Below are 16,849 nucleotides of genomic sequence, written 5' to 3' on the forward strand. Positions count from 1 at the left end.
CTTTTTTAAATCATTCATTCCCAAATTTTGACTTTATTTCCAAGTAAATCTTTTCCAAATAAACTGTTTTTGGTTTATGCTAGATTAACTTATATTTATATGATTGTTTTGTTTATGGCTTTTCTAGCTATTTTGTATATTACGCAGTATATGCTATTTTTTTGTATTACCTGCCAAAAAGTATAAAAGTTGTCTTAAATAAATAGTTTTTAAATAAGTAAAAACAGTTTAGAGTTAGTTAAAATAGAAAAATCATTGGTTTTCAGAATAGTGAAAATGAGGAATGAATGTACGAGGCGTTTACCACAAGTGGGTGGAATGTTTGAATATGATTAATTGTATCAGTGAGTTATAATTTTATGTAAAGTGTGGTAACTAATCGATTCATCTCAGCTCCACTTTACATAAAATTATAAATCACTGAATAAGCGTTCTGATTCAACAATAGTACCAATTAAAAACATAATACATTAATTGTATCATTTAAAATATTTTAGATGTTTTAATTGTTTTTGTTATTAATAATAAGGAAGTGGCTACTTGATGAAGGGGAATGGTCATCTCCCAAACTATTTGCGACAATACTTTTTTGTTTGTAAACTTGTATTTAATTGTTTATAATTTTTATGTTTTTTAGTGATCAGTTATTCGATAATTTGTTAAAATCATGAGGAGCGGTCAGGATTAAAGTATTTTAGGAAAACTCCTTTCTCATTTTTTTGCCCACATTTCGACATTTATTTTGAGTCATCTTCAAAGCATAAAGTGTGGTGTTAATCCTATGGTATATAAAATATGGCACCACAAGAATAGCATCACACTTTATGCCCTGGTGACCCGAATAAAGGTCAAAATGTTGGCAAAAAATGAAAAAAAGGTACTTTCTATAAAGTTAGAAATGATAACAAAATAATTTTCATTTAACTTTTTGATTTATTGTAAATTTAAAAAATCAAAAAGTGTTAGAAAACCCTAAAAAACAATTATATAAAATAGGTGGTAAAATTGAACTTACTGTCCAACCATATTCTAAGATATTTAACTTATAGTGACCAAGGCACTATGACATCTCTTAAAGTTATATCCGTGTACTCAAGGTCTACGTTTTGTAAAGATAGCCTCTGTCTTAGCAGAGTTGATCCTAATTCGCCACTTGTCGAAAAACTTATTTATTTTTGTAGTAATCTATTCCCACAGTAGTAAAACCCCAGGAAGATGTAAAAGTGCTGCGTCATCAGCAAATAATGTTTAAATTTAGGTCTACTATCTTAAGAAATTTTGTTACAATAAATCAAGAGTCGAGTGGGGCCTAATACTCATCCCTGTGGTGCCCTGAGATTGTGCTATGGATAGTTGTGTTTCCTGTTTCAACATACACTACAAATTGAGTAATTTTTAAGTATTACATTATCGTTATTATTAGTTAATATGGAAATTTTTTGTCTTCTTTTTTTTTTAAACTTATATAATCAGTCCGCATAGCTGGGTCTGTGTGGACATAACCCAACAAACTTGAGCCTCTTCTGGTATCAATATGACGTTTTGTTCGATGAATTTTTAAGGCATGTGCTGGTTATTTTTGCAAAATTTTAATCAGTATCCTCTTTTTTAATTCATTGGTGACCTATCGTTCTCAATACGACCTGAAAAAATATATTATTGAATTGAGCATCCTTTATTTCCAAACCCAAAAAGTGCACTACCACTAAGGTTGTTTAGCACTTTCTAGTATTCCTCTTTCTTAGGAGATAATTAAGGCTGTAGATCCTTTAGAATGCTTTGGGGCATGAGAATTTGCAGTTCCGGTCCAAACGGTGTGAAGGCTGTTCCTGCTTCTGCTCGTTTGTCAGCATGTTCATTGCCTTCAGTCCCCTCGAAGCCACATTGTTACCTGATTACATTTTAGTACCAGGAGTTTTCTTATTTCATTATTACGATTTCCATATCTTTTGGTCAGATCAACTTGCAATCAGTGGTTTTGTAGTGGACAGACTCACAGAAATATTTCATTTTACAGTTGACGTGGTGCATATATCTATATGAGACATGAGTAACGCGAAGCACCATAACACTAGGCTAGTTTAAAAAAAAATTGTAAATTTGTACTTTTGGAAAATAGGTAAAAAAATTATTTTATTGGTAATAATAGTAAAATTATTTTACTCAGTGTGGTCCATAGCGTGATGTACCTGTAATTTGGCCATTACCAATAATCCTGCCTATCCTTACTGTTTGTCTGTCACCCATGTTTCAACATTTCACAATCTTTGATGATCGATACAGACTCAGTGAAGATGGCCTATTGTTGAAACACGTCTGACAGATCAACGTAGTAAGAATAAGCAGATTATAGATAATGTCTAATTACAATTTTGTATTATAAATTTGATTTTTTTATAGCAGATATTTTTTAAACAATAATCAATGGAATTTTAGTAAATCATATCATACAGATATGTTTGTTATCGACATTCATACACCCCTGTATTTATGAGAATAACATATTACAATTAAAATGTATGTACATAACTTATAACAAAAATATAGGTAAATATAACAAAAAAGGAAATATTTGGAAAACGTTTAGCTTGCAGTTGTCATTTTTCAGTAAATAACAAGGGCTATGCACAAATTAAACTAAATATAAACAATTTATTATTCACACAAATAAATATTTTCGTTCCATTGTAAGAAAACGTGTTTCTTATAAATCACAATTTTATCTTTTAAATTCCATTTACATTAAATTTATATATATTTCAAACTTTACAAATGATCTGCACTGAATTATAAAATTAAACAACATTTAATTTAAAAAATTACTTGTAATAAAACTTTTTATTTTCGTATTTACATTTTAAAATATATCTGTTTAAAACTTTTGGTCAGTTATGCAACTATTTTATGTTTCTGCAAAAGTTCTTGCGTCCTTTCAATAACAGTATAAATGTACGGTCTCTCCATCGGTGAAACTTTCAGCATCATTCTTATTAAATCGTGCATATCCTAAAAACAGTTTTAATTTTAATACGCATTTATGCCATTATAAGCATATTTTGTATACTTGGCTAAATGGAGAAATCGTAGGGAAATCAATTGTTCCATTTATTACTGCCAGAGCAACCGAATCTCCTCTTTCATATACAGCATCATAAGGCGATTTAAAATAGCACATAGCATAAAATAAACAGCCGAGTGACTGAAAAAGAAATTTGTGAAATTATATTTGTAGATAATAAGATATTCTGCTTATAAATCAAGATGAAAAGGCTAATAATAAATTTAATATGTATGTTATCTTTCCTTCTTAATCTATTGTCAATATTTATTTTCACTGAAACCTTGTAAATTTTGGAAAATAGTTCTGTATAACTGTATGTATTTGGTTGGCATTTACCCATATATCAGTCCTTTGATCTATCATGCAATAACTTTCTACATTGAACAACTCCGGCGCCCGGTACGGCATTGAACACCTTTCACTGGCTGTATCCTGTAGCCTTTGCGCCTCTGTGCTGCCACAAACTTTAACACATGCTGGAGCTACTGAACCTGAAAGATAAAATCATTAAAAATTAATAAAATAAATCAAAGTTTTTTTTTAAACCACATGCCAAGATCCATTATCACAGGAGTGTTATCAGCATCCAATAAAATGTTAGCAGGTTTTATATCCCGGTGGGCCAATGCAATAGGTTTGTTATCATGGAAAGCTTTTACTCCATCGCATATTTGCAAGAAAATCCTCAGTATTTCTTCTTCTGGTAAATACTGTTTTGTCTTACGTTTACAATCAATGTAATATGCCAACGTCCCTCTCTTTAAAAAAAAAATAATAATTTTATGTGAACAGATTGCAAAGAAAAAAAATCAACTTACAGAGTAATATGGTAAAAGGAGTAAAACTTGACTAGTAGTGTTTTGAATAGGATGGGCACAACCGATCACGCATGATTCAAGGCACGGGATTATGTTTGGGTGATTCAGCATCTTATGATATTCAATTTCTTGCACTGCATCTCGCTGATCGTCACGACCATGACAAACTATTTTTTTAACTGCAAACCGTTTTCTCGTCCTGGAATGCTCGACCAACAGAACAGTGCTAAAGCCACTGAAAATTGTCAAATTTCCATGATTTTTTATATTATGGCTAAACTATCCCAATGCTAATTACAATTTATGACATGGAAAGTTACGATAATTATAAAACGAGGACAAATTTACAGAAAGTACTCCCTATATTTTTGGTATAGTGTTAAGCTTTAAAAATTCATATAAAAACAAATTTTTTGCAAATATAAAATCTCTTACCCTTGTCCAAGTTCTTCTAAAATATAATACTTGCTGTTGTTGATCGTGATATCATCTCTAGAGCATAAGCAGCCCATTTTAAAAATCATACTTAGACCTAGGGCGTTCATATTATGAAAAACACAATTAATAAACACAAAATAAATCAAGCATGTGCACGTTGTTCATCACTCAACGTGTCTCTGATACGAAAGCGATTTCGGTGAGTTAAACACAAACATTGATTATCGTTGTGTTTGACACTCAACGTTGACAGACGGTTGACCCATGAGAGTGAGGTTACTCAACTGTTGCACTCTCGCTTCTGCAAGGGCGAACGGCAATGGCGGTTACACGGATTCTCCCACCCAGTGCTTTCTCGATTAACACCAAGCCCGCAATTATTCGAAAACTGACAAAGTCAAAGAACAAACTTGCTTCTGGCAATAGTACACAACAAGAATATTCACACCACAATATACAATTTTCGCATCGGTTTAGAAAACTCTGCTTGCTTGACTTTTCCATCTTCAATGAAGTACAGAGTGAGATGGAAAGCATTGCAGGTGGATTGAATCAAGTAACAAAATTGCTTACTAATTTTTTCTGAAATTTATTTTAAAAGTCTTTAAGTTTTATTATTTAATTTTATAATCATAAAAAAATTATAAAATTTACTAATTTTATTTATTAATAATATCAATGTGTAATATTTAGTGACCATTAAGTAATGATTATTTAGAGATTGTGAGATGCGGTCTGGTGTGATGTGTCATTTTCTTTATAATGCCAACGTTTTAATCTTTATTGAGGCCTGGGATTTATAATTGATTTAAACTGTACAAATACATATACGATATGACTATGAATTTATACAATGATGTTCAAAATAAAGAAATTTTAGATTTAATCAAAGTATTTGTACACAATGTGTGCTTTCTGTGTAGATGTGTCACTGTTGTGCATCATGTTGAGAGTGTTAGTGATATATTAGTGTGTTTTTGTTTATTTTGTTTATTACACACATACCACATCACAATCTCTAAATAATAATAGCAATAATAATAATTTGTTCAATTCGTGAGGAGCAATTAACTTTGGCTTTGTAAAGCATTTAACAAATGTATTCTGGAAAACGTTTTTTATTTTTGTTATTTTTATAAATCTTTTTTAAAATAAACTGTTACAAAATGTTAATGACTGATGACCACTGTTCTAACCACTGCGTTAACTCACCTGAGGAAGAATTAAAATAAATCCGGAACGTTGTTGATTAAAAGAAAAACTGGTTGTTATTTTTTTTTTTTTGAGATGACCTATTATCCCACCTTCGAGAAGGAAAAATCATAAGTTAATGTGTTGAGGTNTTGTGCAAACAAAGTCCCCCATACACTATAAGCATTTTTTTGCAAACACCAGTTGCTTTTGTCTTGTTTTAATGGTACTGCTCTAGTACAGTTGCAGAATGCCACTTGTGCAGTTTTAAACTTCTGCAACTAGTTGCACAGCACCCAAACAACACCATACACTATACATTTGTTGGCACAACAGTTCGTAGGAGTATGGGGGAGGGCTTAAGAAGAGAAACGTTTTACATTGAAAAGGGAAACATTTGAAAAGAAAATATGACCGAGATATTTGGATTGTAAAAAGCTTTACAATCTGTGCCAATAAAATTTATTTTGACTTTTTGAGCATGATTAATATAATTAATTTCTTTTAAATTATAACCATGAATATGTTGTAAAAAGCAGAAACTATCAGTCAAAACTGGAATAAATAGTACAAGTTTGTATAAGGCATTTATTGGTTGTACGGGGTTGCATAACGAATCTCTATTCTGATGCTACCACTGAATACACTATGACACTAGTTTTTTATTTAAATTTAAAATATAAAAAAAAACTTCATATATTCATACCAAGGTAAATATTGTATAAACCGATTAGTAAAAAAAAGTTCCCGCCTTAGAAAAAGGTAACGCTTTTCCCCCGACACCGTCAATGTGTTAAAAAAAACAGGATGATAAATTTTGACAAAAATAAATAAATAAAAACAGTCTGCAAACTAGAGTATCATTATTTTGTCAGATTATTTTTTAATAGAGAACCCACAGTTTTGCACAACTCGTGATAATTGCAGGTTTAGCATTGTTTCTACATTTTTTTTTGTAACTACTTTACAGATAAGTTATTCTTGTGATGTGACAAAACGCTGAGACCAAACTATCTGTCAGACAAAACCGACAAAGGAGGATGACATGAAATGATGAAGCTGCAGGTTCATTGTTATGCCTCACAAAGTTTTTTAAATTTAGAATTATTATTAGAAAGACAAACTAAAATTATCCTTTCTTCTTTATAATAGATCGAAGAAGGGATTCGGAAAAAAAACGTAATGGAACCTCAGATAGAAGAGAAAAAGATGTGAAGCGTGATGAAGTGAATTCTTCTGGAAGTAAAGAAGACAGGTCAAGAGAAGGCCATAGTAAGTACTATGACCACCATGAAATGAAACCTGAGCCAAAATCGGAAGTCAAAACATCTAAAGAGAAAGCACCCTCCAAGAAGCCCGAAGAGCCTGAAATGATGGATGTTACAAAAGAAAAGTCAAATTACAAGGACACACCACCAATAAATAACATTAATCATACTCCAGACGTTCGACAAGATGATACAGGATTTACTGAAAATGATGTAGCACACAATGCATCACAAAGTCCTGTTAAAACGGATGCTACTAAGTCAGTCAGTATCGAAAGAAAAAAGAAAAGGCGAAGGCATGTTAGTTCTTCTTCAGGAAGTTCAAGCAGTGAGAGCAGCATTTCGTCTAGCAGTTCTATTTCAATGGAACGGAGAAAACGGTCAAAAAGGTCTCTTACTGTGGCAAAGAAATATTACCACCGGGGAAAACTCGTCAAGGTAGTTAAAAAGAAGAAAAATAAATCTTCAGATTCTGAGAGTTTTTCCGAAAGTTCAGACTCAGACAGGCGTAGACGAAAGCCTAAATATAAAAAAATTGTCAAAGTAATTAAAAAAAGGCGGCATGCCAGCTCAGACGATAGTGAAAGCGATTCTTCCAGTTCAGACGATTCTGAGGNAGCACTTTCCTCGGTGCCTCTTTGTGGATTTCCTTGGGTAAAAGAAATGTCCTACCGAAGTGGCTGTACTGTAAACAGGCTAATGCTTTACGTTTGAAAAAGATATATGCCGATGCCTCTGGTTCCTCCTGGCAGAGCCTGTTAACTTACTATATTTTTAACATGATTTGAAAGTAAAATGTGCTAACACGTTCACTGCTAATGCTACAGTAGAGAGAGTCCCTTCCCTTATGCTACTGCCGAAGACAATTCACTCAATTTTTTTCAATATTTATATGATTTGGGATTTATTACGTTGTAAATTAGGTAAATATTTCGGGTACGGAAACTATCAAATATGCAAACATTTAGTTTTATGTGTGGTTTGGCTTTGTAAAACATTTAACAAACATATTCAGGAAAAGGTTTCGTTAATTTTTGTCTTTTTATAATGGATTTAGTTTAAGTATAATGTTTTTTTTTTGTTTTTTTTAATTTAAGTCTAAAGCCCCCCCCCCCCACACACTTACGATCAAATTGTGCAAACGTACGTCGTACAACAGGCTGTTGTGCAAACAAAGTCCCCCATACACTATAAGCATTTTTTTGCAAACACCAGTTGCTTTTGTCTTGTTTTAATGGTACTGCTCTAGTACAGTTGCAGAATGCCACTCGTGCAGTTTTGAACTTCTGCAACTAGTTGCACAGCACCCAAACAACACCATACACTATACAATTGTTGGCACAACAGCCTCAGTTGTGCAGTTTGTTCGTAGGAGTTTGGGGGAGGGCTTAAGAAGAGAAACGTTTGAAGGCTTTGTAAAAAAAATTACATACTTATTCTGGGATTTTTTAAAATATATTTTTATTTTACATTCAAAAGGGAAACATTTGAAAAGAAAATACGACCGAGATATTTGGATTGTAAAAAGCTTTACATTCTGTGCCAATAAAATTTATTTTGACTTTTTGAGCTTGGTTAATATAATTGATTTATTTTAGATTATAACCACGAATATAAGTTGTAAAAAGCAAAAACTATCAGTCAAAACTGGAATAAATAGTACAAGTTTGTATAAGGCATTTATTGTGTTGTACGGGGTTGCATAATGANAAAACGGTCAAAAAGGTCTCTTACTGTGGCAAAGAAATATTACCACCGGGGAAAACTCGTCAAGGTAGTTAAAAAGAAGAAAAATAAATCTTCAGATTCTGAGAGTTTTTCCGAAAGTTCAGACTCAGACAGGCGAAGACGAAAGCCTAAATATAAAAAAATTGTCAAAGTAATTAAAAAAAGGCGGCATGCCAGCTCAGACGATAGTGAAAGCGATTCTTCCAGTTCAGACGATTCTGAGGATGCAAGCCGAAGAAGAAAAAGGAAGAAAAAACACGATAAGTACAACAGGAAAAGGAGGAAGGACAGTTCAAAAAGGAGTAAAAAGAAAAAGGCTCATGGTTCTGAAAACTCTTCAAACTCGGAAAGTGAAGGTAAAAATAGAAAGAAGAATAAAACACTATTTATTTCTAAGAAAAACAAAGCAGATTTGAGTGATTGACATAAAAGGGATTACTAAATTTTCTATACTCATTTTTGAGTGGGACAACATTTTAGCATTAAATGGTATTTGATCAATGCCATTGTTTTTATTACATAATGAAATGCATTTTGAAATAAAATAAATCTATTTTAATCCCCAATACAAGTTACAGACAATTTTTTTTAATGTTAAATCCCAAAAAATCTTTAGTCCACCGACTGATCTGACATGTTCTATTATAAATTTTACTGATGGGTAATAAACAGATTAAAATTTTAATTGTATTCTTTTTGTCAGAACACACCATGCTTTGCTAGTTCCAAGTAGGCATATGCCATTTTCTGGTTTATTAAATATATATATTTTGTTTAAGAATAAAGACGACTTCCCTCCTTCTTTCATCTCGCCTACTATTGTCATACCGTCTGTCTTCTCTTCGTCTGTCATCTCTTGATTCTCTTCGCTTCCTGTCCTCCTCGTATCTATCATCATCCCTCCACATTTCCTCGTCTCTTCTTCGACCATCGTCTTTCCTTCTATCCCTTCTCCTGTATTCATCGGATTCTCTGTCACCTCTCCTTCTTCTATCATCTTCCCTCCTTCTGTCACTCCTTTCTCTATCTCTGTCCCTTTCTCTGTCCCTATAATAATCTCGTTTACTTCCATATCGATCGCCACCACGACCAATTTCCTTCTCATCGATCTAAAATGTAATTGCACATTAACCAACAGATGTACATAAAACAATTAAATTAAATTACCTTATCTAGAATCTCAACACCTCTTCCTTTACCCCTCCATTTTATCTTAGAGACACTCTGGCTAAAATCAACATGGATACGCCTGTCATCAATTAAAACATTATCCATTTTTAAGTATGCTTGTTCACAGGCTCTTTGATCTTCAAATTCCACAAACGCATACTGAAGCGAATCACCGGTTGTGTGATCTCTGATTACTTCACAACTAAAAATATTACATAACGGTTATAAACTCAATTGATTAATATGAAAATAAGATGTACCTTTTGATCTTTCCAAATCTACTGAAGATAATCTCCAGATCAGAGTCATCTGTTACAGGATTTAACTTGCATACAAATAAAACATTCTCAGGAGGAGCGATATCGGCGTCTGGCAAATCGCCGACGATTTCAAGGATGGTGGCCCTAGCTTTTGCTTCTCTGTCGGCTTTTATCTCCTGCAACTGAGCCTCCGTCAGTCCTTCCTCGTCGTTTATTTTTTCATCTGCTCCAATCCTACCGTTCTGAAAGTTCGAGACACTTTTAAACATTTGAAACAAAACAAATGAGGTGAGGACAATATAAATTATAAACTTACAAATTCTTGAAGCTGAGATATATCAGGGGAGCCCAAAGGAACAACCAAACCAGGTAAATCTTCAAACGGATCGTCTAATATTACAGTATGAGTGATTCTAGACGTAAAAATCAATTATTATCACAAACTATAAATCAAATTTTATAATTGTTTAATATTATTGAGTTACCTTATATCCTGGTATGGTCTGTGCTGGTTATCACAGATAGCATCATTTAATTTAACAAGTATGTCATGGCCTTCAGTGACTTCAGCAAAAACACAATGTTCTTCTAAGGATTGGAGATCAGCTCCTAGTGTAACAAAAAACTGTGATCCAAGCCTAAAACGGGCATTATAAATTAATTATTTTAATTATTACAAATTGTAAATAAAACTTGAGGACTTACATATTGTTTCCGCAGTTGACCATGGACAGAAGTCCCGGTTTGCTGTGTTTAATTTTTGGCATCTTTTCAGCCTCATAGTATTTCGAATCAATGCCGTAAGCCAATCTAATAAAAAACAAAATAAAATAAAAATTCAATTTTACACACTTCATTTTGCCATATAGCCTAAGAAATCAGAGTGATGTAAGTATCTAAAATACAAAATTGAGATCATAAGAACGATTTTAATGTTTCAAAGCATTTTCCCAATGAACTACCACACTGGCAAGACTATAAAGTGAAAGATAAAAACAAGGAAATTCACTTATAAAGAAGTGGTTACTAAACAACAATTTAAAATTACTTGTTAATTCACCTAAGAAGGAAATGCATTAAACAAGGATGTCATTTTATTAACATGTCATAATAATTAATAAATTAGAAAAAAATTACTAATATTTTTATGTTGGTGTGTTTTCTAATCAAAATATTTTTTTCATTGGGCCATCTTCAGTGCTAAGTATATCAATCAATAGTCACCTTGAGTCCTTTGTCCATTTTTATTTCAATCTTACATTCTTACCATCTAAATTAATCAATCTCCCAATTGTGATAACTTCGTTTAAACGATACTGGTGTACATGCCCAAGGGTTGGGGGGGAACTATGTGAATCCATGGCTTGGGACAAACAGGTTGCCATCGAAACTCCTCACTGCTTACTGGATGGTGTATTCATCTTAGACTTTACGGTGGCGTGGAATGGATGGTAGACCTCAAAGCGCAAAAATGTAGGGTATTGAGGAAAACCCTCACAGAGCTACACCACAAAAATTTATTTAAAGCAGTGGGTGTAGTAGTGGGGGCAAGAGGTGACATATATGAGCATACTAAGACGACACTCAGTGAACTCACAATCAAACACCTCCCATTAATGCTCCTTACCCTCTAACTAACAGTTCTGAGGTCTTCATTCTCCACAGACTGTACTCATAGGGACAGCGGTCGCAGCTTTTTAGCCATTTGCCCAATGAATCCGACTGGTGAGCAAAATATGCAACAATCTCTGTTTAGGATGACGGTATTTGCAATAAACCTAGGTGCGGGACCTGGTGGATGATCTGCACTAAAAAATACGGAAAGGGGCAAGCACCGAGTAGAGATTTATTGCTTAAAATCAGGAAGAAAATGTATTTAACTTACACATAGTTTAATGTCTCACAGAATTGTACAGGACTTAAGAAAATTATAAATTTGACTTGCAAACAGGTGGATTTGATTTGTTAAAGGTTGTATTTGACTTATACACGGTTAAATGTCTCACAGAATTGTAAATTGATTAGAAAAATAATGAATTTGACTTTTTTTTAAAGATAGTATAAATGATCTCCGAGTATTAAAGAGTTGAATTTTGATTAAAATATATTCATTGAATTGGAGTGTTTCCAAAAATTTGTTCACTTATACGTTCAATCTTATTTTCTTTCTGATATTTTTAATTTCATGATTTTCAGTTTAAGTTCAAATTTCTAATTTTTAAATGGCTCTGACCAGCCAAAGGTTGACTTTAAAAGAAATGATTGATTTTTAAGGAAAGTTCGAGAGACCTACGGAAATTTTAGAAGATTGTGAAACCATTGAAAATGTACTTCTAAATCTACACTTCACATACTAATATACAGACTGTATTATGAGTTTATCAAAAAATTCTTTCTTTAGAGATCACTTCTCAAAAGAGGACGAAAGGAGTGACACGATGACTTCTTTAGCGAGACGTTTCATTGTATTATGTACAGTGTGGTGCAATTGTCTTAATTTTCTAATAAAAACAAATTTTGTTGGCAAGCACTGTCAAACATTCAGTCTAAAATGTGATCGACTCAGAAGAACGTGGCATGGATAAAGCAATATTACAGTGTAATTTTTCAACTCAACCTAAAAAAAACAATAAATTGATTAAAATAATTACTTTTATTATATGTCCAATAAAACACATATATGTTGTTACAGTGTAATTTGGTTGTAACATATCATTTTGTTCTGCCTGTAACAGAAATCAAACATGCACACTGAAGATGTGTCACAACGCATCTCATAGACCGACCCAGCAAGGAAAGGCAAACCAAAATGATCATTTATGACCAAATTACACTGTAATATTGCTTTATCCAACTTTCTCCTAAGTGGAGTACATTTTGTACAAAGTTTTCTTGACTTGGATGTTCTAAGCATTTCACGGTGCTTACCAACAAAATTGGTTTTGAACAGATAATTAATTAAATCCCACAACATTACATACACATATGTAGCATTTAATGTTAATTAATGATTATTTAGAGATCGTGAGATGTGGTCTGGTGAGAAGTAGGTTTAGAAAAACATTTTCTTCATCGTGCCAATGTTTCGATCTTTATTGAGATCAGCTTCAGGGCCTGGGATTTATAAATATTGTTTAAATTATACAAATAAATATAAGATATGACTATGAATTTGTACAATGATGCATACAATATAGAAATTTTACTCACTCAAAGTGTGTTTTCTTTGTAAATGTGTCACTATTGTGTGTCATGTTGAGAGTGTTGTAGATGTAGATGTAATTTCAGGGTATAGTATACTACGCCTTTTAAGAGCTATTGTATCCCCCGTGCTCTGCCTAAAGCACATCGGTGAGTCCTATTTCATCAAGAAACTTGATTAATAATAGGCCTGGTTTCAGTGGTTGAAGCTCTTCTATGGTCACATTATACATCCCAAAACATTTCCTCCTGCGATCCATTGTAGCTCCGCAGTTTGTGTCTTTTCTGCCTCCTTGCAGAATCTGCATGTGCCATCTTGGATTGTTCCAATTTCTTTAAGTGTCCATTTAATTTGCAGTGTCTGTTCCTGCTTCCCTTGACACATTCTGTAATTTCTTTCCTTCCAAAATTGGTTAGAAGATTCTTGGATTGTCTATGTCCAGTGAGTGAATTCCAAAGTTCCCTCATTTTCTTTTTGTCCTTCTGTCTGAGATATTCGTTAATAGTGTGGAATCCTATGCCACAGAAGGGTTCAGGTCCTAACAGCGGTGTAGCAGCCCCTTTCCTTGCAAGGGTGTCCGCTTTCTCGTTGCCTTCTACTCCCATGTGTCCTGGGACCCAGCAGAGGCTGACTTTGTTCTGTATACCTAATATATTTAGTTGGTTTTGCAGTTCAGCACCATCATTGAACTAATGATATCTGAACTTAGTGCTTTGATGGCTGATAGGCTATCTGATATGATGGTTATATTCTTGTTTTTGTACCCTTTACTTAGGTTGAGTTGGGTACATCTTTCAATTGCATGAATCTCAGCTTGGAAGACACTGGTGTATTTTCCCATGGGTTCTGAGTTTTGGTTCCAGGTCCAAATACTCCTACCCCTGTACCTTCTTGTGTTCTAGATCCATCTGTGTACCATGTATTGATGCATGGGATGGATTGTCGAAGGCTCCCTCAACATCAAGGAACGCGCAGGTTGCTATTTCCTTTGTTTTCAGTGTTTCCTTTAGGTCACTTGTTTAGCTGGTACAGTGCAGTTTCTGTTGATCTTCCTGCTCTGTATGCATGCTGACATTAATGGAGAGGCTTGTTTACCAGTGCTGTCGTTCTTATATGGTTGTCTATCAGCTTTTCAAGGGTCTTTAACAGAATGGATGTTAAGCTTATTGGTTTGTAGGATTTAGGTAATGTAGGTTCTCTTTTCCCCACTTTTGGTATAAAAACCACCTTTGCCCTATGCCATGTCTGTGGTAACCTAGTGCTAAACTATTTCTATATAATCACAGCAATGTTGGAGTAATTATATCCGTTCCTTTTTGTAGCAGGATGGGAAAGATCCCATCCGTTCCCGGTGCTTTGTATGGGCTGAAAGAGTTAATCGTCCAGAGGATTTTCTTCTCTGTGATTATTTCAGCTGCTTTCTTCCAATTTTCTTTCTTGGGATTATCTATTCTCACATTTTCTAGGGAGATGTCATAAGTACTACCTGGAAAATGTGTACTTAGTTGAGAGTGTTAGTGAGATATTGTTTTTTGTTTAGATGTTTGATTTTGAAGGGGTGGGGAAGGAAATAGGGATAGGAATCATTTTTCTATGAGGAGTCGGCTTCTTTAAGGTGAAAGGGACCGCCAATGGATAAAAAGGGGTAATGGTTTGTCATTCGGGCCTAGTTAGCCTTACAAGATTATTATAGACAGGATTATTAGGGAAAGGAGAGAAAATTGTTGGGGATTTAGACTATGTAGAATTGTTTGATATGTGGAGTGTAATGATTGTTTTACATGTTGTATTGTATGTTATTGATACAGAATTTGATTATTGACATGAGCGTAGTGTAATATCCCTTATTCCAATTATTCCTAAATATTTTATTTTAAAAGCTTTCCCCCTTGTACCGACTTCCCAAGATAAGACTTTACCAACACCCTTCTCTCCCACCATTGTTAAATCCCTCCTAGACCTCCCACCAGGGTAATAGGACTGATTGTAATATTTGACAAGTCTGTTTCCCGTAAGCCCTCCACTCCTGTAGCTATTAATTTTTTAATATAGAAGTTAACTTTTCCTCTGCCTGTGTAAGTCTACTTCTACCCCAGTCTCCACCCCATAATCCTGACGTTGGTTGGTTATCACAGTAGCTATAGCTGAGTTTGTGTCTGCTCTGTAATTGATGCTGTGTTTATCTCTGTGTCTGTCTCTAAACCTCTATATATATTACGCAGGGCGGGAGACCAAGATCCGAGGGATTAAATGCCTGGGTAGACTCGTACCCCATCCCTAAAGGGTCTGGGACTTGGTCTGTTCACGTGTCCTGCATAAACCTCTTGGACTTGTTCACAAACCCCAAGATTTTGGACCATTTTATCTCGGGGAGTGATTTGGTAATGTCCTCTCCTTCAAAAGTTTCGAATCTATACCTGGCGTACCTATCACACTCTGCGAGGTAGTGCCTTGCCGTTTCTTCTTTTATTTCGCAAAAGCGGCAAAAAGGATCTGGAAGTTGACCCATTACGGAGAGGTGTCTTCTCAGTGGGCAGTGGCCCGTCAGAATACCTATCAGCCTCCTAATTCCCTTCCTTGAGATAGAGAATAGCCATTTCGATTCTGCTGGTTTGATCGCCTTAACAAACTCTTTCGATTGCCTGTGTCCAGGGGATAAATTCCACTCCCTAAGGAATTGTTTCATGCCCCAGTTATTAATACTCTCTTTCGTTGTGCTCATAGAGTGAGGTAATACCGGTTGTGGCCCGACAAATGCAGTATTAGAACCTTTTTTAGCTAGGCCATCTGCCTTTTCATTGTCGATACTTGGTAAACAATTGTCCATATCCCCTTAGGGATGGAATTTGAAAAAATCCTTTCTTAGCGGATATCTATGTCATTATAGGGTTGCACCACGCAAGTACCTCTAAACCTCTAATAAGTTACATTTATGTTAAATAATCATTACATACACATTATACAATAAAACCTCATGCTAATGAACAGTCATTGTATCACTACTTTTGTCCTCTTATGAGAAACGTTTCTGTTGTAATGAACTTTATCGTTTCATAACTTATGTTTTTTAAATCAGGCCAAGCACAAAGGGTGGATTCTGAGGGTAAAACCTGTTCTGTATAGATTTAGATTAAGGTCTTTACTCGCTGAATGTGCTGTGTAGACTTACCCAAATGCAGATTCTCCTCCAGTTCCGATACCAGTCGGGTCTCCGGTTTGTGCGATGAAGTTGGCCTGGATCGAATGGAAAAGGCAGAAGTTGTAGTATTTCACTTTGCAGAGCTTGAGGAAATTCTTGCATGCTGCAAACAAATAGAACGGACGGTCAGGGGGATTAAATTAAAAGAAAGAAGGCAGGACTTACTTTGTGGTCTTTCATCTGTATACAGATCGACCGTGATGTCACCCAACGTCGTTTCAATAACAACAGCCATATCGAAAACTTTTTTCGTTAGCCCATATTTTGAAAGAAAAACACTCGCCTTCCTAATGAATCAAGTCGAACGGATTCGGAGCCCAATAAGTCTTGAGGCCGTCTCGCACACATCGGACCTAAAGGAGAGTCGGAAGAACGTGATTTTTTTCTTTTCTCAAACGGCCGAAACGGTTTGTAGTGTGCGTGAAAGTCTTGGACACTTTCACCGTGTTAACCAATTCTCGAACAAGGCGGATAAATGCCGAAATACTAAAAACCTACCCCGGATTAAAAAGAA

General features: G+C 34.5%; 4 protein-coding genes across 5 annotated transcripts in view; 1 reads left to right on the plus strand and 3 right to left on the minus strand.

Annotated features, from left to right (window-relative positions):
• Positions 1–2,777: 2,777 nt before the first annotated feature.
• On the minus strand, positions 2,778–4,828 carry LOC106660948 (serine/threonine-protein kinase 16). The gene is made up of 6 exons (XM_014384024.2): positions 4,315–4,828; positions 3,880–4,114; positions 3,615–3,819; positions 3,398–3,552; positions 3,065–3,199; positions 2,778–3,006 (listed from the first exon to the last, which is right to left on the minus strand). Exons 1-6 carry the CDS (start codon positions 4,422–4,424, stop codon positions 2,890–2,892), a joined length of 957 nt encoding a protein of 318 aa, XP_014239510.1. The 5' UTR covers positions 4,425–4,828; the 3' UTR covers positions 2,778–2,889.
• A 1,492-nt stretch (positions 4,829–6,320) lies between these two features.
• LOC112128451 (protein FAM133-like) lies at positions 6,321–8,938 on the plus strand. Of its 2 annotated transcripts, none has more exons than XM_024230620.1 (2): positions 6,321–7,186; positions 8,523–8,938. In XM_024230620.1, exons 1-2 carry the CDS (start codon positions 6,804–6,806, stop codon positions 8,926–8,928), a joined length of 789 nt encoding a protein of 262 aa, XP_024086388.1. In that variant the 5' UTR covers positions 6,321–6,803; the 3' UTR covers positions 8,929–8,938. The 2 variants fall into 2 exon arrangements, with proteins under 2 accessions (XP_024086388.1, XP_024086387.1); XM_024230619.1 differs by having other exon boundaries at positions 6,323–7,165; positions 8,502–8,938.
• Positions 8,874–16,806, minus strand: LOC106660854 (peptidyl-prolyl cis-trans isomerase-like 4). Its single transcript, XM_024230605.1, has 8 exons — positions 16,501–16,806; positions 16,306–16,438; positions 10,640–10,744; positions 10,420–10,572; positions 10,251–10,347; positions 9,935–10,176; positions 9,672–9,876; positions 8,874–9,613 (listed from the first exon to the last, which is right to left on the minus strand). Exons 1-8 carry the CDS (start codon positions 16,568–16,570, stop codon positions 9,260–9,262), a joined length of 1,359 nt encoding a protein of 452 aa, XP_024086373.1. The 5' UTR covers positions 16,571–16,806; the 3' UTR covers positions 8,874–9,259.
• The window catches only part of LOC106667470, a 45,859-nt gene continuing 45,614 nt past the window's right edge, over positions 16,605–16,849 (minus strand). Inside the window, exon 11 of the mRNA XM_024230612.1 lies at positions 16,605–16,688. The gene's annotated coding sequence lies outside the window, so the exon portion shown is untranslated. The remainder of the gene's footprint in view (positions 16,689–16,849) is intronic.

The sequence above is a fragment of the Cimex lectularius genome, unplaced genomic scaffold, assembly GCF_000648675.2.
Source record: "Cimex lectularius strain Harlan isolate CLEC.00 unplaced genomic scaffold, Clec_2.1 scaffold61, whole genome shotgun sequence".
Lineage (NCBI taxonomy): Eukaryota > Metazoa > Arthropoda > Insecta > Hemiptera > Cimicidae > Cimex > Cimex lectularius.

Excerpts from the sequence above, each read along its gene's own strand:
- LOC106660948 (XM_014384024.2), bottom strand. The coding sequence starts at position 4,424 with ATGAACGCCCTAGGTCTAAGTATGATTTTTAAAATGGGCTGCTTATGC. Across the intron at positions 3,820-3,879 it reads TCCTTTTACCATATTACTCT|AGAGGGACGTTGGCATATTA; the intron begins GTAAGTTGATTT and ends TTTTTTTTAAAG. Across the intron at positions 3,007-3,064 it reads CGATTTCTCCATTTAGCCAA|GATATGCACGATTTAATAAG; the intron begins GTATACAAAATA and ends AACTGTTTTTAG.
- LOC112128451 (XM_024230620.1), top strand. The coding sequence starts at position 6,804 with ATGAAACCTGAGCCAAAATCGGAAGTCAAAACATCTAAAGAGAAAGCA. Across the intron at positions 7,187-8,522 it reads TCTCTTACTGTGGCAAAGAA|ATATTACCACCGGGGAAAAC; the intron begins ATATTACCACCG and ends TGTGGCAAAGAA.
- LOC106660854 (XM_024230605.1), bottom strand. The coding sequence starts at position 16,570 with ATGGCTGTTGTTATTGAAACGACGTTGGGTGACATCACGGTCGATCTG. Across the intron at positions 9,877-9,934 it reads AGATTTGGAAAGATCAAAAG|TTGTGAAGTAATCAGAGATC; the intron begins GTACATCTTATT and ends TAATATTTTTAG. Across the intron at positions 9,614-9,671 it reads GTGTTGAGATTCTAGATAAG|ATCGATGAGAAGGAAATTGG; the intron begins GTAATTTAATTT and ends ATTACATTTTAG.